General features: G+C 35.2%; 1 protein-coding gene across 1 annotated transcript in view; it reads right to left on the bottom strand.

Annotated features, from left to right (window-relative positions):
• Nucleotides 1-14,661: 14,661 nt before the first annotated feature.
• LOC104853243 (short-chain dehydrogenase/reductase family 16C member 6-like) overlaps nucleotides 14,662-23,224 on the bottom strand; it is a 17,058-nt gene continuing 8,495 nt past the window's right edge. The window contains 4 exon segments of the mRNA XM_019205564.1: nucleotides 14,662-14,785; nucleotides 15,617-15,742; nucleotides 19,450-19,594; nucleotides 20,033-20,153. Of these exon segments, the coding sequence (XP_019061109.1) occupies nucleotides 14,662-14,785; nucleotides 15,617-15,742; nucleotides 19,450-19,594; nucleotides 20,033-20,153 (516 nt within the window).

The raw sequence follows: 23,224 nt of genomic DNA, 5'->3' as shown, positions 1-23,224 counted from the left end.
AAGGAAGAGTCAACATTTCACTCTTGACTTGTTTATTGAAGATCTCTATATTGTGAAGATTGAGAGGATACAGCGATGATATATCTGTCAAGAAAAAATGATAAATTTCCACTAAAAATTTGAGAATGAACATAAATCAGCACTGGAATGCTTATAATAAAGGGTGGAGTTTAGTGGGTGGCACAGGAGAAGAGATGACAATAAATTGAATTATGGGGTACTGAAGGGAAAACAGGGAGGGAGATTGGGATCGAATTTGGAATTCACCCGGAGGGCCAGGTGGGGCAGCCTCAGCCAAACCCCACCTGGATCAGGTCTAGGGGTAGAGAAACTGCACCTTTATTCTTTACTTAGGGAAAAAGTAATAGGTAGAGCTTGTAATCCTAGAAAGAAAGGCGCAGAGAAGCACCTCGAGTGTCTTTCAGTGCTTAGGAGATTCCTAGGCCAGCTGTGGAGAGCACTGAACTAACTATCCCGTGGAAAAGTCATATGTGGCATATGTGTGTGCCCTGTGTCAGGTCCGTTATCAATATCCAAGCACATGTGCTGTGCAGGGGTCTGGGGAACATTAGAACTTTTGAAAAGGATTGGGAGACACATTCATGAACTGCATGCACCATAAGGATGAGAGATGGGCATCTCAGGTGCCTCTGAGAGTTCATAAAGAAGGGGCACTTAACCAAAGTTGGAGGGGAAGCTGGGCTGTAGGGACCTTCCACACTACAGAGATGGAGTGGACTAAGGTGCAGAGGTGAGCAACACCTGGAAATGAGAGTGGATGGAGGCACAAAGAAGTTGACTGATGGACTCCAGGTCATGTAGCCTGTGAGAATTCAGATGGATACATAGAGAGGGAAACACCAGCCTCCCATCATCTCCATGGCTTCTCTGAGCTTCCACTCTTCTTTTGGTCAGAAGTTGGAGGTGGGCTTCAAGAAAGAAATCTTGAGCATTACCAGAAATCTCTATTGAATATGGGTGTAGGCAGTGGAGGGTGCACTGTTAATTAGTTAAAGGAGCCAGAGACCTTGCTGTGAGCAGAAAACCTGTTTTGCACTTGAAGGAGGGAGATACAGAGGAGTGGCCATTACTCAAAAATGAGAAAGGACTTTTGAAATGAGAAGTGGACTGTTCACGTCGAAGATGTTTAATGAGCTAGTAAACATGAAGAAATGGTCTTAGCTACATCTACATCTTAGGCCTTGGAGCCAAAGAGCTTCATAATAAAAAGTTTATTGCCTTTCATGTTGACAGACATTTTGAGAAGGGATGTCTTTATGTGGAAGTGGTGAACATTATATAATTCTGGAGAACCTATATGTATCAGGAGCTAGAATGATATACAGTGGACCCTGAGTTACGACTGGCCTGACATATGAACAACTTGACTTACAACTGGAACTTTAGTTTTAACTTATAAACAAAGTCTTTAGTTAGGACCCAAATGTCTGCCGCTTGTATTTCCAGATGGTCTCAGATACAGATTTATCCTTAATGGGTCCTGGAAGGAACATTACAACATCCTTTCCTGTGTGGGGTTAACTGAGAAATCCTGGGCCAATGTCTATCTAAGGACACTGAGATCTGCCTGGTGGAAAGTATGGCCTAAAATTATGCAGAAGAGAGACTCTGAAGGCAGTTGACCAACTTGAGTTACACCCAGCGCTTGGGAATGAATTAACTTCATAAGTCAAGGGTCCACTATATATCCTTTGACCTAATTCTTATCCTTCCCAAAGACTCAAGTATTTCGTTTGTTTTCCTCAGGAGAAGAATGTGGGTCGTGGGAGTCAGGGATGGGAAAGCGACTTCATTCCACAGAATCATGGACTATATTACCTTTTCAGGAAATAGATATTAACAAAAAGCATTGATCATTAATTTCTAAAAAGTATGTGTAGATGGAGTACTCTATAGCTATTTCTATAAAACCATGTTTTTCAAGGCTATTGAAAATACTCCTTACATTCTATAAGTTTTAAAACATAAAACTAAATATATACTATGATCCAGCCTTTCAACAAAATTTTATTTAGGGGCATTAAAAATATCAACAGTGATTTATCAACCTCTTAACATTTTTAGTTTTATTATTAATGGAGTTTGGTTGCTTTTAAATTTTTCTATTGACCTTTTTTTTTAATTTTTCAAAGTTTTGATTCTGCATATATTTTTATTCCTAATAAAAATATTTCCTAGGACACATATACTCAGATATTTCCATTCCTGATGATGTATTGAGCACATGTATCTATATTCCAGTTTCTTCCAAAATTCCATTGAAATGAAAGAGAAGAGATAAAAAATAGGAATAAAGTAACCATAGTGCTAGGAAAAAAGAATGAATGAGTGAAAGAAAAGAAGAAAGGAAATGGCTACTAGTGAGGGATAACTACAGTTTGGTAAGCAGATGGATCACATTTCCAGAAACCAGAGCAAAAGATATTGTGAGTTAAAAAACACCCAGAGAAGGTATTACAAACATGAGTCATTCTTCCCAACCAAAAGCCAAAGAAACTAATTCAGTGAACAACACAAAGAGCAGAAATAGGACATTGGGTGCTCAGATGGAATAAAGAGTGTTAACATAAGAAATGAAGCTATTAAAATGTTGAAATAAAATGTAGGAAAATTGTTTAGTCACTAGGATAGGCAAGGCAAAAAAAGCATACATTTTTGATATGACTACATAAAGTATATATACGTATGTATATCAAGAAAATATAAGCAAAGTAAAATCAGATGAATCAGAAAATTTTTGCATAAAGAATTGACCATTGCTAACTAATCATAGCATATAACATTTCTCTAAACCAGTTTGAATAAGATTAGAAAAATGGATGAAGAAATGTATGGGCAATTCACAAATACATACAAATATAGTAATTGAAAAACATCTGGAAAGTTACTGAATTTCACTGATATGCAGGAAAATGCAAGTTGAAAGGTAATGTCATATTTTAAAAATTTGTCAATATCCACATTTTGGGTGGCAGTACTAGAAATTGAGCCTATGGCCTATCAACTGAAGTATTTCCCCAGATTGTTTTTCAAAATTTTTTGAGTCAGGGTTTTGGCTAAGTCTTCTAGATAATTCAGGTTGTACTTCAACTTGTGATCCTCCTGCCTCAGCCTTCCAGATTGCTGGTATTACAGGCATACACCACCATGTCCAGCTCAAATTTGTGTATTTAAAAGTTATTATGAAATTCAGGATTCTTCCCATATCCTTCAATGTGAAAGCATAAACTTGTGTGACCTTTGTGGGTGGTTAAATGAAAAATGGCTATCATGCCTTTTGATCATTATTTCATTTTTAGAAATATATATGAAATATTGGTATACAGAAACAATTTTCATTGAAAATGAAAATGATAATGGTAGAAATCTGAACACACAGCCTCTGTCATGTCTGCTGCCACATTATGAGGCTGTAGGAAGGCTCTCACCAGGTGCCAGTCCCATGTTCTTGGGCTTTTGGGCTCTAGAACTATGAGAAATAAATGTTTTCTTTATGATTTACTTAGTCTGTGGTATTCTATTACAACTGTGGAAAACAAAGACGCAGACTTTGTATTTCTTTTCTATTCTCCTCATCATATATGCACCTAGGATAGCTAATATACCTCTCTACCTCTTCTCAACACACAGAAAAGATAAGTTTAACTTTTATGATTATTACTTTCATTTTATCCAGGGGATGAATCTCATTTCTTTCCCCGAGAGATCACTTAATTAGATTAAGATATTTTAAACATTTTATCTATAATTTTTAGATTCAATATTGGAAAGCTTTATCTGGACTTCTAGACATCCATATAAGCAGAAACAGAAATCACCATATTTATCCTGGTAAACCTTTTTTAAAATTTGAGTTTTAAAATGATATGTAGGACATTCCAGGAGTCTTCATGCTGGGTGTACGTGGGAGGCACCTATGCTATATCTGCAAACATAGGCTAAAGTGGGCTAATTGAAGAATGAGTAGTTCCTGAGGAAGAGATCTACAAGATCAAAAGCAGAAATACCCTTGGTGTGAAATGTTAGTGAGGGCATTGCATTTTTTATGCAGGTGTGAGGGAGAATCACCAAGACACTTTGTGCCTTTGCTGTCTGTCTCAGAGCTGAAACTCAGAAGTGAGATTATTGTCACAGGCTTACCTAATGGCGCTCACATTAAAATCCAAATCAGACTTTTTCTAACAGTAAAATTTTTTTATTAATTTGGTTGACATTGAATACTGGCATTGTCCTTTAAATTACCTGGCAGTCATTCTACACCAAAGGAATGAATTAAATATGTAGCTTCAAGATCATGATTAAAAATGTAATTGAAGTATATGTAATATATATTACACTAGAAATTGCGTCTTTTCAATTACTTACATTTAATTTTTTTCTTTTTGATTTTTTGAGACAGGGTCTCACTATGTAGTTCAGATCGGACATGAACTCACTATGTAACCCAGGCTGACCTTGAAATCATGGTGATCCTCCTGTCTAAATCTTCCTAGTGCTAGAGTTATAGGTGTGTGCTCCCACACAGCTACTAGGACTTACACTTATGATTTAAAGAATTCTATGTGCCAATTTAAAAACATGTGAGGTGATACATCATAAATTCTTTTAGGAGTTTCTCAAGTTTGAAAACTATTGATATATACAAATTTTCTTTCTTTAAAGATTTGTGTTATCTTTTTGTTGCTTTTATACTTATGATTTAATATTTTAGTAATAGATTTTATACTTTATAGCTCTTTATTTGTAAAACATTTACATTGCATTTCATTTTACAGGCCACTATGGGAAAAATAAACAGAGGGATGATCCAGTTACCAAATATGGTAGAGAAATGATTGGAAATTAGAGTTGAGTGGAAAGAGACCTTAGTGATTTAGGTCATTCTCATTTAAATGACGTATGCCAAGCAGCCATTTTAGCATTTTCTTTAATGGCCAAAAGATAGACCAAGTATCCAAAGAACTGGCAATATGTTCTTATAGTAGAATACTGTGTAGTAATGAAAAAGGCAATTAAGATGTGTTATGTACATACAACACTACACAAGGAATATAAACATTATGTAAGGCAAATGTATACCAATAAAAAATAAATATAAAGCAGATTTAAGCCCACCCAAAAGGGAATGAATTACTACTACACACCTAACTCTCACAAATATAACACTGAGGTGGAGAATGACACATACATGTGCACACTACATTATTTCATATACAGAAGGAGCCAACCCAACAATGCCTATCTGTATAATGAAAGTAAGAACACTGATAGACTAAAAGTATAAATAAGGATCAAAATGTATAATTGATATTGTGAAGTAGGAAAAAAGGTCTAAAGGTGTAGGGGAAGTGGGAGGGGTAGAGGAAAGGTAAGAAGGGAAAAGAAAAAATAAAAGGGAAAAATGGAAACAAAGTCTTTGTAAATATGGAAGGGTGGAGGGAGTGAAGGGGGTAGGGGGAATGGGGAAAAATAAGAACCAAGATACATTATGTGAAGGTACAAGATCGCAGTGTTGAATGTAGTTGTATTGTAAACCTAAAGGGTACCAATAAAGAAAGAAAGAAAGAAAAAAAAGAATGGTGATTACCTCTGGGGAGTCCTGACTGAGAGAGGATATGAGGACATTTTTTGAGTTCTGGTACTGATTTTCATTTAGACCTGGACAGTGACTACATAGATGATTAATTATGGAAAAATTTGTCTAGCTGTATACACTTGTGTGCATACTTCTGAACTGATGTTCTATTTCAATAAAAATTTATTCAAAAAGACTTGTGCTTCTTATGGTCAAAAATCCCACATGACAACTATATTAAGTATTATTTGTTTTATCTATTTTTATTTTTTCTGATAAGGATGATGACATCCAGGTGGATACTGTAAAGTGGATTCTGCAAACAACTGGGCTCTTTTGCTGGATTGCATATCTACCTGTAACTCTCTGGTTGAGGCAAGCACTGCGAAATTGTATGTGGGATTATTAAGTAGCATGATTTTCCTTAAGCTCTATTTTTTGCAACCTCTGTTATTTTTGGCAGGATGAAGGCAGGGTTTGACAATGGCAGGCCCGCACAAGATTTTCTTATCTAGGTAAGAAGGCCTAAGGTTGGCAGAAACACTGTGAACCTTCCCTGTGAGCCCTTTGTACCCTGAAGTGTGAGGAATCCACTGTTGGCTTCTAGAAATGTGCAGAATATAGTGGGCCGACCTTTGGCAGAGGAGGAGCAGCAGGCACTAGACTAATGCAGGCAGTATCCTGTCTTCCTACCCACCTGCACCAGGGGTCTTTGCACTACTCCCAGTCTGTTACTACCCTTATTCTAATTCTTTCCATCCTCCCCATTCATTCCCACAGTAAGTGTGCCATGTTCAACAGGGATCTCCGGCTCTAAGCCAAATAACCTCTAATTTTTAGACTTGATTCATTGCTCAAAAGTTTCACAGTGGACCCATGTTCTTGAAATAGAATTTATTCACAGAGAACTTCCTTATTATTAAATTTATAATTACATTTTTTGCATATGTCATGCCCAACTCTTATCTTCACTAACTGAGAAATGATACTTGTAATAACTTCTTTTTTTTAGTTTTAGTTTTTGTTTTTGGTATTAGGGATCAAACTCAGGTCCTTGTGCTTGTGAGCCAGGTGGCAGAACTACTGAGCTAAATCCCCGGCCTGGTAATAACTTCTGAAGAAACACTTAGCATTGCCACATAGAAATATCTATGTCCCCCCAAATGTGATCAAGGACATTTGACCCCTGCTAGGACCAGCAACAGTGTACCTGACTTTTTCCTTTCCCCTCCTTCTGTCCCTACACATGTACTATTTCTGGGTGAATTTGGAACCTAGCCTGGCCTCTTCCTGAAACATACTGCTTCTGGTTAAAGGGGTTCTGAGAACAGATGCTGCGGCAGTCAGCTTTTCATCACTGTGGGAAAATGCCTAAGATAGTTAAAAGAGGAAAGATTTTTGGCTCATGATTTCAGAGGGTTAAATCCATGGTCTCTTGACCATATTGTTTTTGGTCCTGTGGTGAGACATAATATCACAGTGGAGAGCACATGGTGGTGCAAAGATGCTTACCTCATGATGGTTAGGAAGCAAACAGAGAAAGGAAGGTCAAATTCCAATATCTGCCTTCAGCGCACACCCCAAAGAACCCAACTTGTTTCCTCTGAGCCCTACTTTCTAAGGTTCCACCACCTCCCTGTAGTGACACAGACTGGTGATGAAGCCTTTAGCATGTGGATCTTTAGGGGACATTTAAGATCCAAATCATAACAGGGAAAGAGAGAGACGGGGAGAAGGCAGCCTTAGCATAACAGTTATTGAACACTGGCTCAGCAGAAACCCAAGAGGAAAAGGAACTACCGGCTTGTGTTCAGAGACTGATACACAACATAATCATGTAAGAGTACACCATCATCACTTGTCTACTAATGTATTTAATCAGTCAAGGGTAAATTGAGGATGTCAGGGTATGTTGTTTAAACTGCTGTTTCAGTGTAAATGACAGTTGAGTGAAACTCCCAAGTAGAAAAGCCAAGGATATGATATTGATGTTAAACCTAGGCAGGTCTTTGGAAATCACCTTAATTCAGAGATTATATAGCTTTGGTTTTGCAGAAGTAAGTTGGGAGATGTAATATCCTCACCTCAAATCAACCAAATCAATTCTGCTTTGCATGTTTTCTGTACTGGGGAATAGCAAAGGTTATACAGTTATCCTCTGGAACCAGCCTGAGTTAGATAGAGGGTAAGTAGCTGTGCGATCTAGCTCTGTCCCTTACTGTAAGTGCAACATTGGACAGGCTGCTAATTGGTCTTTTTGAGATTCATGTTTCTCATCTGTAAAGTGTCATAACAATACATGCTAATGTTGCTTATTGGAAAGAAGTTATAAAAACAAAAATTACTCATGGCTAACATTTATGGAGTACCTATGTATGCCAGGTATTTTCTAAGTTATTTAAATGTATGAATCCATGAGTTTCATTACAGATAAAGAAACACACACAGGAAGAGTAACTTGTCCAGAGTTACAGTTTGCAATTAGTGGCACCAGGTTTGCTTTCAAAATAGGGCCACAATCATATGATGTTCCTCCTCCTATCCCAGTTAATAAAATATTGAGTTATAATACTAAGAACTAAAATATTAATATTACTATGCTAAGAGCTTTCTGTGGATTGTTGTAACTCAATTCTTATAGAAAATGAGTTGTGGCATGTTCTTTCTCTGACTTTATAGGTAAGAAAACTGGGGCTTAGTGACTTTGGTAAATGTCACCTTGTTGGTAAATTGGGAGTTTTACTGCACCATATTACTATTCTTGAAGATCTAGCATAGTGTGTGACACGTAGAGACAGGGCTGGTTTTAAGGATCTGTGAGGCTATAAAGGGTTTTGTTCTTAGAATGGGTCCATCCTTATTTCAAGTCTCTGCCTTTACTAAGCTAAAATTTTTCATGACTTAATTTTGAACTTGCGTTTTGTCAGTGATGCTCAGTTGCATAGTGGGGCATACACAGGAGCACAGATGATGCCCCAAGTAACAGCAAGTACATGTGGCTGTCATCTAGGCACAGTCTCTGCATTAGGGAATCAGGCTCTAAACACTGCAAGCAGTCACACTTAGCAGTGGCTCTGTACACATGTGCATGCCTTGGAGAAATCTGGAGTCCACTGGGCCCCAAGGGGGTGGCTGGGCTGGATCTGGGCCCAGATTGGTGGTGGCCATGGTGTCAACAGCAGCACAATCAGTAATAGCAGTGTTTGTGCCTGCAGAGGTACAAAGAGAGAAGGGATACACATGGGAGTAGCACTGAGACCTGGTGTGGAATATGGTCTCTGTATTGCCTCTGAAATCTGTCCCTGTGGTAGATCTGCACAAATATGTATGTATGTATGTGCATATATATGTATATGTATATTTATATATATTATATAATATATATTATATATGTATGTATGTGTATATATATATGTATGTGTGTGTATCTCCATATATATTTTTTTCATTAGTACCTGTTTGCAGTACGTTTGCACTCCTTGTATAGAGTTTGTACATGTACATATCACAACTATTATCTCTATTTTCTCCCTTCCTTCCTCCTCCCTCCATCTCTTGATCCCCTTCCCATTTGAAAAAGATCTCCCTACTTCCTATTATCTATTTTTATTGTTTTTTTTTGTAATTTCAATTTCTCATATAAGAGAAACCATATGATATTTAAGGTTGTGTGTCTAATTTATTTCACCTAGAATTATGGTCTTATGGGGTTTGTTTTCCTACAAATGACTCAAATTTATCCTTCTTTATGGCAGAGTAGCAACCTATTATGTGTAAATAGTACCATTTCTTTATACATTTATCTGTTGTTGGATGTCTAATCTGCTTCCAATATTTAGCTATTATGCACTGTGCTGCTATAAACATGAGGGTGCATGTATCATTGTAATATGATGTTTTTAACTCTTTTGAGAAGATACATATAAGAGGAATACTAGGTTAAACGGAATTTTCAGTTTTAGTTCTTTGAGTAATCTCCATAGTAATTTCCACAGTGGTTGTACTAGTTTACATTCTCACCAACAATGTAGAAGGGTTTCTTTTCTCTTTAGCCTCATCAGCATTTGTTATTATTTGATTTCTTAGTGATAACCATTATTTCTGGAGTAAGATGGAATCTCAGTGTTGTTTTAATTTGCATCTCTCTAATAACTGGTGCTGATCATTCCTTCACGTACATTGGCCACTGTACTTTTTCCTCTGTGGAGTATCTTCATTTCACTTGCAAATGTTTTGACTGATCTTTTATTTTGGGAGGTCTTAGTTTTTGAGTGTTCTACATATTCTAGATATTAATCCTCTGTCTAAGAGACAGCTGGTAAAAATATTTTTTCCCATTCTGTAGGTTGTCTTTTCACTCTTGTTAGTTGTTTCTTTTGTTGTGTAGAATCCTTTTAATTTGATATGATCTCATTTGTCGATTCTCAGTACTATTTCCTGTGCAGCTGGGGTCCTGTTGAGAAATTCCTTGGCTATCGATGACTTCAAGAGTTTCACCTATTGTATCTTCCAGAAGGTTGAGTGTTTCTGTTTTAATGTTTAGTTCTTTGCTCCATTTTGATTTTGGTTTAGTACGTGGTGAGAGATAAGAGTCTAAATTCAATCTTCTGCATGTGGACAGTTTTCCAAACACCAAGCATGAAAGAGACCATCTTTCATCTAGTGTATGTTTTTGACCCCTTTTGCCAAAGATCAAATACTGTTGAATGTAACTGCACAAATATTAACTCGGCCATCTGAGCACTAAAACAGGGACTGCCAATGAGTAGCTAGTAAACATTATCAGTAAGTCAATATAAAATAAAATTGCACTTTGGTCATTTCAAGAATGCATATCAAAGAGATATTAGACTTCTTCAAAAAGTTAATTCCTGGTTTGGAAATTGCTGCTGCATTATAAAGCAAGTAATCACAGACCAAGAGATAAAAGTTAAACTTAACCATTTTTATTTGAAGTTTCACAAGAACCAAATGATATTGAGGAAAAAATTTTAAATTAATTTTTCCATTGTGATTGATGATACAGTGACAAAATGCATAAAGAGAAACTATGAGGTCATTTTTGGTAACTCATACAATATCTGCAAGTTACAGGAAAAAATCAGAGAAGACATTGAAATTCTATTGCATACCTTTGTACAATTAGACTCATATATGTTTGTATGTATGAGGAGTTAAATGTTTTTAGAAAAATTATTCCGTGAGATACATTAGTTATAGATGTATATCAATTTATATTGTGAAATAATTGATCAGAAATATATTTCTATGTTGTCCTAGTTTGCAATACACTCTTATGAGTAGAATTAGCAGAAAGTTCTTTCTCAAAATTAAAAATTATGTGGACCTTTTATTTACCTGGAGTGACAGATGTTGTTTTTAATTGTATTAATGAAGTGAAGTTGTTAAAACTATAGATTTTGATGGTCTAGCAAATGTATTTGCTAAAAAAGTGACTCAGACACTTAGCAGGACCCTATATAAAAATAAAAAAGGACTGGATGTGTAAGTCAGTTTAAAAGACCTGCATTCAATTCTTAGCAGTGCCTCTAAAATTTTAATCAGAAAACTCTATGACTAAGTTATCATATTTGTAAGTCATTATTATATTATATAAGAATACAAAACAAAACAATTATATTTTTCTCACTTTGAAGTTTCTATTGTTTCCTATTTATTGGAATGATCATTAGTATATTTTATAAGTGAAACAGTTTTTTTTAAAGGAAGAAGTTATCAGTTTTTCGGACATTTATGGCACTTTTCCCCTTGCTTTTTGTAAAAAGGGTGCCACGTCTTATTTTGTGCTGGGCTTTGTACCTTTATGAGGCTGTTCTCAACCCTCTGATCCTTCCTTCACTGGGGTGCCTCAAAACGGATGTGGACCACAGAGCCTCAGGAACATATCTCCTGCTCTTGTTTCTATGTTTTTTCTGGAGCATCTTTTCTTCACTTTGAAACAAAATTGTGTATCATCTACATTATCATTTCCTTAGCATTTCTTTGATTTCCTCGTATTTTAATTTGATGTACTTCTTTCTTTCTGTTATCCATGTAATATATGTGTAGGGGACCTTCATAGACAGACTCTGCTTTCATCTGGGGTGCACTTGAAGGCCATACTCCACATTCCTAATTGTATTACCCAAAACATATTCATCTCCATAGGGTACTAACAGAAAACATTTGTGAATAGACAGGAAAGATAATCTATATCACATAGCAGAAACACAATAAAACTATCATTTTGTAGATAATCCACTTCTTGAAAACTCCTCTTTTATCTACCTATCCACTATTTTCTTTCCTCACACAGTCTCTCTATGACCCTTCTGATTTCCTAAAATATTCAGATCTAGCACTACATCTGTCCACGAATAAACCAAAAGCCAGTAATGAGCTAAGGATCACCTGCTGTTCTTGATTCTGCTTCTTATTTCAGGTAAGATTCATTCCAAATTTCTAAAGTTTCTCCTACAAAAGACATGTTTCCTCCTAAGCCATAATTCTAAGAAAAGACATTCCCCATTTTCTTATCTTTTCCACTTCCTTTTCATTGTTTTTCTTCCAAATTCTACCATTCTTTAAAAATCTCCTATTTTCTTTTACTGAGCTTACTTGTGAATCAAATGTGCATTTGAAAATGTCATAAATATTTATGTTTTACTCTTTAGCTTTTAAAGCAAAAATGGGCTCAAAATAGTTCTGTTACTCTTGATAATTTTTAGAATTGGAAAGGATTCAAATGATTTAGTCAACAACTTTCTTTGGTTTTCAGAAATGGAAAACTCCATTAAGACTCAAATAAGTCATTTTAATGATGGACAGCTGTTATTATTAGAAATTTTCTTTTTATGAAAAGCCAAAATCTGTCTTCCTTCCAGTCTGAAGAAAAAAAAAAGGCTTATTTTTTCTAAATGAATGCAGGAAAAAGAAAGTATTCTAATTTTTCAAGATCCTTGGAAAATTTCCATAATCAGAAGTTGACAAAATTTCTGTCTCATAAGCATTTAATATGGCTATTCATTATTAAATAGTTTTTAAAATATTTTACTTATTATCATTTTATTTATTATCATGGATTAGGAAGACTTTTGTAGGATAAGGTAATTACCAATTGTAATATTATTCTATTGGAAAATAAAGTTTCATTTCAAAAACACACATCTCTAAATGAACCTTTACTTTCCCAAACTGAAACACTTTTTCTTTTATTTGGGGTATCGAGGATTGAACTCAGGGCCTTTGCTTGCGAAGCAGGTGGTGGCACCACCGAGCTAAATTCCCGGCCTCCGTACTGAAATATTTTAATATGAACTAAGTGCAGAGTGCTAGGGAGGTGGAAATTTTTGTAATAATTCAGTACTTTTTGATAACAGTGGAAAGAAATCAATTTAATGTTGTTGCTTTTGTTAGTCTTCATAAAATATATGAACTTTAGGGTAAAGTTATATAGGCAGCTACTAAATCAGTTGGTCCTGTTTGTAGTTACAGTTAAAATCAACCACAGATACCAATTTTCAGAAAGAATTCCATAAAGTTACAAAAGCAAACTTGAATTTATTACATGCCCAGTATTTTCTTTTTATTACTGAGAAATGAACCCAGGATCTTTACACTGTGGCTACATCCTCATCCCTTTTTAATTTCTTGTTTAGAGACAGGGTCTCTTGCTAAGTGAAGTCTTTTGCTTAGTTGCCTAGGTTGGGCTTGAATTTACCATGCTGCTTCAGCCTCCCAGAGTGCTGGGATTACATGCATGAGCTACTGCACTTGGGTGTCAAGGACTGCATTGAATCTACACCTCTGAAGTGCAGGCTTTGTGTTAAGTATTATAAGTAATCTAGAGATAATTTAAAGCATTTGTGATTTTAAAATAGGGGACCTGAGCATCAGATTTTATCTACAAGGAGCCTCTGAATCATCCTCCACAGACACCACAGTACCTGAAATTTCAAATATACTAAAATAGGAAGACAAAATACAATATTCTCCAGGAAGACTTTATGTGCAGCTCAACATTCAGACTGAGCACAGTAAGAGCAGGAGCCAGCTCAGAGGGTAGGAGAAGTGGCCACTGCCCTGACAGGCAGCTGCAGGCCTTCCTCCCTCTTTCCACGGATTAGGACTTGTAGCAGTACATACAGCTGTCAGCATAGATGTCCAGACATATTTTTCTCCTCTGATACTGGCTTCTGTACAGACTAGTGTGGCACCTGTTCTCATGGTCACAGAGCCAGTAACTCTGTAAGCAGAGCCTCCAAGGGCTGCATGTTCTCCTGAAGACTGTCTATTCAAGCATATCCACTGAAAGATCATTTTATTGACTTTATTATGAAGATAACTTTAGTTCACCAATCACCAGAGTATAGCATCTTTTTTCCTTCATGGATCAAAGGAACTATTAATTTTCAACACTTTGTATTCAAACAAAATTGTTAAGTTACACATTTATCTTGTACAATGAGCATTTTAGAACCCACTAAGGGGATTCATATGATCATCTAACTGTAGTAGGGATTACTAGGTAATACAAATCAACCTTTACTTTAATTACAGCATTGAAGTGTAACTTTAAATCTGATGTTGAAAAATTATCACCCTTAAACATTGATTCATAAGTTCATTACCAATAGTCACCTCTTTCTTGAAGTATCTTATATCTCTATTTCATTTATTTAATTAATTAGTTTTTTGTGGTACCAGGGATCGAACTCAGGACCTTGCACTTGCAAGGCAGGAGCAGTGGCAATAAGCTAAATCCCCGGGTATATTACTATTTTAAAATTAAACTAGAGCCAATTTACAGTAATGCATTTTTATAAATATATGTTTAGAGATTATTGAAAAGGATTTTCAGGCTGAAAAATGACAGGAAAGCTGGATAGATTAATGTAATGCTTAGAAAAATATCAGTGTATGAACTGTCTCCTGGAAATAAGCTTGGCACTTTTGAAAGCATTAGTAAATCTTAGTAGCCTGAAATGATTAGGTGTTAGGAGGATCTCCAAATCATCTATCCCTTAATATTTTTTATTTCGTTACCACTTTTGGAGCTTCAGCTGCTAGTATTTCCTCTCCGTTTCAGTCTGAGGTTCATCTACTTTTAGTCTTCCTTTGAAAGAAACCATGGTACTGTCTGCTCCAAGGTACTCACCAAGGGCAAGCATCATTTTTGGAGATATTATTCTAGATAAAAACAGAGAAAAGGTTATTGTTTGCTAAGATCCTTAAAGTGATCAAATAGACTACTGTGCAAACTTTTTGATCACCTACATGACACCACAAGTGGAAATTCTCACACCTGACCTGATGGATGGGTCACAGTTCTTATGCTTTGTAATCAGATTAAAAATTTGGGTTTGAAATCTTGTTCCAGCACATATTAGCTACTTAACCCAGCAGAAATTACTCCTTAAACCTTGGATTCTGTGAATGGGATAAAATTTATGCAAAACCATCAACACAGTAACTGTATTGGACTGTACTGGACACTCTACAAATGTTAGATGTGGTCTCCAGGCTGAATCCATCCATAAATACACAGAACTCATTGCATGGACCTCATAGTATGGAGGTGTAGGAACTAAGTGAAATTTCCCTAAGTGAAATGAGGAATTTGTGAATTAGTTTTTAGCACCACGTTCAGAATTTTTAACTTTCTTCTCAAACTAGATTTCTACCTTGTCAAACTACATTGAGCAAAACAAAAAATATAAAACAAACATGCAAGCAAACAGACAAAAAACCCAAAGCCTCCCAAATAACTTGGGTGCTACTTGTTTTTGTGTTGAAACAAATAATGTGTGCTCTGCAAGGCCTAAAGAGTTGCTAAATCTTGTCAATATCTGAAATAACCAAGACACACCTAACAATACTTTAGTAAATTGTCATTGCACTACCAAATGTCTCTCTCTCAATCATTAAAAAATGTGAAGTTGCTTTCTAGATCAATGAAGTAGTGATGATTGGACAATTTGTTCACAAATAACCAGGAAAGTGAGGTCATTATTAACTTACTGTTTAAGGAACATTGCAATATATGTAAATTTGGGTAACGAGAGGTAAACTTGTTCCTCTAAAATAGTGTTGACAACTTTTTGGGCCACACACTCTGGCTCCATTATAGGTAACAGAAATGGATACCTAGAGTAGCAATAACAAAAGTTATATCATCAGACTAGAACTTTTCACCATCATCATGAGCATCAATTACTAAATTTCAGACATGGAGTTATCACATACAGCTACAAACAGTCAAAAATAAGTTGTCTGATGTTTTCTTTCATGGTTGATATTGGCATCAATGCTAACATATTTACTTTCCTCTAATGCACTCCCTCATTTTGTTTATTGACTTATGTGGTGACCTGAACATATGGAAACAATTGCTTTTAGATTGTTTTGTATCTTTCTTCCCTCTCTCTTCCTCAAAAACATCAAGTGATTGTATAGTATTGAGCAAAATTACAAAAATTATTTTTACCAAAACATCTCATGAGCATGTGTAATATATCATTTTAGGGAGATAATTATTATAACATTAAGCAGAAATAGATGTTTGTGAGATATATAGGCACTGAAGTGAATGAGATTATAAAGCTCTATAAGGTATTCTTTGATATTTTGCTTTTATATTACTGTCTCAATTATTTGAACCACTTTCCTTTGAAAAATTCTGTTTATCTCAATTTATTCTTAGAATCTGATCAATTATCTATAATTTCCAATAAGTCTTTTTTTTCCTCATTGAGTTTATTGGTACATTTTAGGTATACGGTACAGTTTCATTCTTTATTGGGATCTTGTACCTTTACATGACAGGTCCTGGTTCTCATTTTTTTCCCCTTGTCCCTGCCTTCCCTTCACCCCCTCCTCCACTCCCCATTTACAAACACTTTATTTTCATTTTTTCATTTTCTTCTATTTTTTTCTTTTCCCTTATTACTTTTCCCCTACTCTTCCCACTTTTCCTACACTTTTAGCTCTTTTCTTCCTATTTAATATTGTCAATTATATCATTAGGATCTTATGTACTGCTATAGTTTATTCACACCAGAGAAACTATTTGGTATTTACACGTGTGACTTATTTATTTCACTTAGGAGTATATCCTCAATATGTATCCATTTTCCTATGAATGAATCTAATTTCTCATTCTTTATGGCTGAGTAGTATTCAATTTCCCAATTAGTCTTTATAGTTTTTTTTTCTCCTGAAAGTTCCTTAGAACTCTAGTCTAAAGGTCTCCAACATTTATCTACAACTGTAATTTACATATTAGTTTTTTCTTTCATCTTTCATAATTTTTAGATTATTAATATTTCCTTTTCTGGTGACATCCCTGTTAGCGCGTGTGTACTTAGGAACCTCAAATTTATACATCATCACTTAACATCATAGTCTTCACTGCCTATCATTGCTGGCTGGTCACTTTCCTTCAGTGATCTTGACAATGTAGCTGTTAATAGCACATGATCACATGTTATTATCAATTCTTACTAATATTACTGTTTTAAAATAATGTTAGAAACAAAGTAAATAAAAATACATGCATAGGAATAAACATATATACTTCATGTATTGATATAAAATATGATTTATAAAGAAAGTAAAGCATGTACTAATTTTTATTATAAGTTTCATATAATCAATTACTTTTCACAAAATGCTTTGATTGATTTTTGCTGAATACTGGCATCACATATGTTCTATTGCATAAACATGCTGTTTTTGTTTTGCTACTTTTTAAGTATGACTAATGCTATATAAACATGAGTTACAATTTTACAGGTGCCTATCCGTTTTCATAAAACATAGGTATAAAATTAGTGGCCACATAGTAACTGTTTAACATTTTGAGAAACTGTCAAAGTATTTTTCAAAGCAGCTGAATTAATTTACAATACCACCAGCAATGTTTCAGGGTTCCTCCTCATGAAGATGTGTACTATTTTCCTTTGAATGTTTTGTGGTTTTATCTTTCACATTTAGGGTTTTTAATCTAATTGGAGTTAATATTTTTATATAATGTAGGGGTTAGCGTTCATTTCATTTTTGCATAAGAAGTTCTTCCAGTTGTCTCAGATCTGTTTGTTGAAAAGACTGCTATTTTTCACCTTGAATTATCTTGGCTGAAAAATCAACAGTATAAATGTAAAGGTTTGTTTCTGGACTCCCAGTACTGTTCTGTTGATCTGTATGTCCATCCTTATGTTGGTACTACAGTCTTGATTAGTTTAATACTGTATCGATTTTGGGCAAGGGATTTAGCTCAGTGATTCTGCTGCCTGTCTCGCTAGAGAAAGAACCAGAGTTCGTTCCCCAGTACAAAAAAACAAAACAATTGTATCAGTTTTGAAATTGGGAAGATTATGAGGTATATTGTATCTATGAGACTGGCTTTGGTCTTCACCTGATAGAACCTGCGTTAGGGCACAGGAGATGGCATGATCATTCTGCACTGATTACTTCACCCAAATTGGCCCTATACATCACTATACAAAAGTTGCAAGTGGATGGCAGGATCACTTAGTGCCATCCAGCTGCTGCCACCACCCTGTGTAGATTTTCTGTGGCCCAGAGGTGGAAATGATAAGATTTGGTGATATTAGCTGTCTAATAAATCTACCTAAAATTGGTCTTTTTTCTTAGGAGATTTGGAAACTGGCATTTTAGTACAGGGCTTATTGGAGCAGATCTCTTAAAACAAAGAGCTGCTGTGGAAAGAGAAACTGCGTCCTTCACTAGCCATTGCTTTCCAGTTTTTTTCCTGCCTAGTGGGAGCTGGAGGAACAAATCTGTCCGCCTGAGGCTATCTACTCCATACAGGCTTCTACTGCAAGGAATTGTTGAAAACAACCTCTGTCAGTGCCTATCTATGTTAAACTATATGGAAGAGCTTTGGAAAGATGGAAATTGCTCCTTGGTTGCCAAGTCCACTGAAACAGCTATCCCACAAGGGACAGATGCAGTGTTACCCAAATGGCATGGCCTTCCCGTGATCTGACTGAGTTTCCATAGACTTTGCTGTATAAATGCTTCTCAACTTTTGGCATGCCTTTTTGATCATTCTCAAAGATTTTAAATGGTTGTCCATACTAATTTGGACTCATTTATTACATGTGTCCTTGGTAGGAAGTTTTTACTCTATATTCTGTCAACTCTTTGCTATCTGCTTTGGAACTTTCTATTTAATTTTATAGCTTCATTATATTCTGAGGTATTGAGGCTTCAATACCTTTTAGTTCTTTTGGTAGCTGTCTGTCATTACTACAAATATGGCTAATATATTTTATTTATGTTACATCAGTTCCTTTTCTAACAATTGTAATAACTATACTAGTTCTCATATTAACTGGGAAAGTCCTGGTGTTTAATTTGCTTTCCGGTTTGGACTGTTCAAGGTAAATCTAATCTTTATAACAAAATATCACTCTAACATTTCCTCTTATATATTACTAAATCTTACAAAACATTTTCTCTGGGGGTGTTTTACTTTATTTTTTTAGTAAAGAAATTATCTCCTTAGTAATATATTATCAACTATTTTAATAAGCTCCCATTACCAATTTGCTTGTATCAATTTGCTCATTACCAATATCCAGTAATATTCTGATTAGCATTTCAGGAATAAATTTTTATCACTCTGTAAACTTCATAAGTATAGTATTATTTTTGAGTCAAATAAATTTATTAATTTCATATTTATTGATTTTTTCTTTTACTACATTAACCATTCCTGTTTTTCTTTTGTTTTATCATCATATTTCAAAACTTCAAAATGATATGATGATATGCATATATTAGAAAATATTTTAGAAAAGCAGAAATTACTTCAAGAGTTCACTTACTTGGTTGTGCAGCCCTCAAACATTTCAGTATTGAAGAAGAAGGGGCAAATGATGGTGGTTTTAATTTTGTTTTCCTTTATGTTGTTTAATTCAACGAAGACAGACTCAGCAAAGCCAAAGGCTGCAAATTTACTTGCACAGTAATCTGGAACAAGGTGAAGAACCATTATTTATAGAGTTTCACAAGTTAATTCTTGGAATTATCTTAAACATATCAAAACAACACAAAACCTCCTTTTTATTCTCTGGTTTGTCCCTGAGGACAGATCATCACTACTAATATTTATGTGACTAAACGTTTCACTTTAGCTCCATACTATACAACTAATGAAAAGAAGAAATCATTCTAACTTCTGTTAATCTAAGAAGACCAATGAAAAAATAAGTATATTCTTCTGTTTAATCAAAAGAAGGAGAATATCTTCTTCCACCACTGCCATTATAATTAGAGAAGTAGAAGGGAACCCTGGCATAATAAATAGAGCCAAATGTTTCAAGATTTTCTCTGGGACGGGAAGAGCTTCTCTCCTTCTTGTAAGAGTTCTAATTTGTGGGTGCTGTTGACTGGGGAATAAAAAGATGCATGGTGAAATCAAGTGCTCACCTGATAGTCCCTTAATACCAACCATTCCTGCTATACTTGAAATACAGACCAAGTGACCATGGTTAGCTTAAATCATGGCAGGAAGAAAGGCTTTATAAGTCTGGAAGATATAAATACACTGTGTTATTGTTTCATCCATTGATTACTTTGTTTAGTAAGTATATGATGAATTTACTAATCATTTAACAAATATTTATTCAGCAGTCATATGTATTAAATCTTGTGGCAGTACAAAAGAAGCAAATAGCCGCACTCTGCAAGGAGTTTAGGGTTTATTATGTGTTCATTAAGAAGAGATATGATCTTTTTCTTTAGAAGAAGCTCTATTAAATTAAATCAGATGAGATTTCCCACATTTATGGTTGACTAAAATCCTTTTTTTTTTTTTTGGTACTGGGGATTGAACTCGGGTCCTTGTGCTTGCAAGGCAGGCCACCGAACCACTGAGCTAAGTCCCCGGCCCTAAAATCTTAAGATTTAGATTATATATTGTGCTGAATTCTTTCATGTATTTTCCCACAATTTGGGTTAAAATTTAATTCCACTTGCTTTCTAGACTTTGCCGTAAACAAGATTTCCCTTACCCCACAGGATTACAGAATGAGGGAAATTCCACAAAGCAAAAATGAATTCCAATATTTATCCTGCAAGTAAAGTCTATGTACTTTGCAAATGTCTACTATGATTTATATTCTTAACTGTTTTGGTGAACTTCACCCATCCATCTGTAAGCATGGCATTGATTCCATTTTCTAAATCTCCAAGCCTTAAAAAAAAAAACAAATCTCATTTCTTTTCCCTGTACCTCATAGGTCCTTAGGTAAACTTCTCATACTTTCTTCTCTAATACTGTTTTTTTTTTTTTTTTTTTTTTTTTTTTTTTTTTTTTTTTTTACTTAAACTTTGTTGTGGTTTCAGTCTGGATGTCCCCCCTCAAAGTCTCATTCAGTCAGAGGTGGCTGAGTCTGGAATGTGTGATGCTGGATTTAAGAGTGTGTGATCACTAAACCACTACACGTGAGAGAGTGGCTTAGCACCCACTCCTAATCCTGGTAGTCTGGATGGGATAAAAGAGGCAGAAAGACATGGTAAAGGCCCCTTGCTGCCTTTGCTACCTTGTGCACACTGTGTTGTTTCTCTTTTGCAAGGCCTGTTTGTCATCGTTGTCTTGGAGCCAGCTGACTATGGACAGAAAACTCTGTGAAATAAACCTTTTCCCCTTCAACTCTGGGTGTCAGATATTTTGTCTCAGCAACAAGAAAAAACTAACATAAACGTTGTTCATAAATAATTATCAAAATCTTGGAAACAAGGTAGATATGATTTCATGCTAAGGCATTTTCTAATAAACTTGCTTCATGGTCATTTCTCTTTGTGGTGCAGTGCAACTTTGATAGTGATCAGGCCCCAGAAATTCACAATCTTGTAACATGCAGAATTTTTTTTTTTTTTTTTTTTTTTTTTTTGGTACTGGGGATCAAACTAAGAACCTTGTGCTTGCAAGACAGGTGGTGGCACCACTGAGCTAAATCCCTGGCCCATTAATTGTGTTCTTTTGGTCTAATAGCAAAGATAACACCAGAGTTAAGAGTTTAGCTACTTTAGTTCAACATTCCTTTCCCCATGAGTATATAAATCATTCGTATATCACATTGTATATCACATATCACATGAATATATAAATCATAATTTTGTTGGCTGTATAATTCTGCTGGTTTGTCCATAAATGAGTTTAATAAAATTTTGACAATTCTCATCATCTGTTTAGATGAGATTCATGATTTTAACAAAGTCAGAATTTCATTATTTATGGTTTTAGGAAGTCTGCCCAGATGTGCTCATCTATGGAGAGCAGCTATGGGAGCAAAAAATAGCATATTTGCTTTCAAAGTCACTAACCTTGTTCTCTAACTGCTGAACTAATGGGTGAGTGTCTGCTTATGTGGAGACAATTGACCTCTTTTGACACTTCACGTAACAATTTATGCATTTGTGTTTTGTGGTCATGACATAGGCATCATTCGAAATTAAAACCTGAAAACTCTTGTTGCATCAGGCATGACCATAGCTAGTTAGGAATGACAAGAGCTAGTAAATACCACTAAGTGAGGGGGGAAAGGGAGATACATATACAGTGGATGTTCTGAACAAAAGGGTGATTCATGTCACGGGTGAGATAGAGTGCTTTGGTGTGAGATTTCATCCTGCTACTCAAAGTATGGCTTCAAAATATGGTTGACCAGAGGTAACTAAAACTGAAGAAAGCAAAACTGGATTCCAGAGGATTACTGTATAGAAGTTTCATCTGTGTTTGCGGCCGTGTGTATCAGGGAAGAACTTCTTAAAGAACATTTTGAAGATGGAATGGTAATAAAAATCATCATTTGTTACTCATTTGTCTTCACTAGATAGATCTTTGTTGTCAAGAATGTATTTTAATCTTTTAAAGGTAGTTTTAGCTCTTGGGAAATTATCGGAGAATTACATGTTGACCCAGGTTACATATTGCCCAAAACCAAACTAAATGTGTGAACAAATCAGACTTGTTTGATAAATAGTACTGACTCCTTAATTTTATCATGTGTGGGATATAATGTGTAAAAGCATAAGAATTGTTTGATTTAATTTTATTGTATTTATATAAGACTTTTTTCTGTGAAAAATCTGATGAATGAACTTATGTTTAAAAATATTTCCAGGCTGGATTTGTAAATTTACATATTTTGGTTAAACTTTGACACTGGAATGAGTTAAAAAAACATTCCATTTTGGATTTTTATTTACTCAAAGAATTATGTTCTTAAAGAAATACCTGAGCTCTTTGTGCTACTTGTTATCAGTAGTTCCTGATTTTCAGGCTTGATAGTACTTTGGTGTGATTATAAATCGTCAAACAGGTAGAGGGAAGGGTAAATCCCTATACTGCTGTGCTAGTTACTCTTTCTTGTTGGTGAGATGAATACCTGACATCCAAAGTTAAAGGAGGAAAGTCTATTTAGCTCACAGTTTGTAGAGGTTTCAGTCTATAATTGGCTGGATCTAAGGCACCGTGGTATGGCAAACAGGCATTGCAGAGGAGAAATAGTTCCTGGTGGGCAGAAGGTAGCAAAAAAAAAAAAAAAAAAAAAAAAAAAAAAAAAAAAAAAAAAAATTATTTTTAAGACTTTAATA

Source organism: Fukomys damarensis, unplaced genomic scaffold (assembly GCF_012274545.1).
Source record: "Fukomys damarensis isolate Sample0158 unplaced genomic scaffold, DMR_v1.0_HiC HiC_scaffold_5, whole genome shotgun sequence".
Classification (NCBI taxonomy): domain Eukaryota; kingdom Metazoa; phylum Chordata; class Mammalia; order Rodentia; family Bathyergidae; genus Fukomys; species Fukomys damarensis.
Note: the sequence above shows the minus strand (reverse complement) of the source record. Positions and strands in the feature narration are given on the sequence as shown.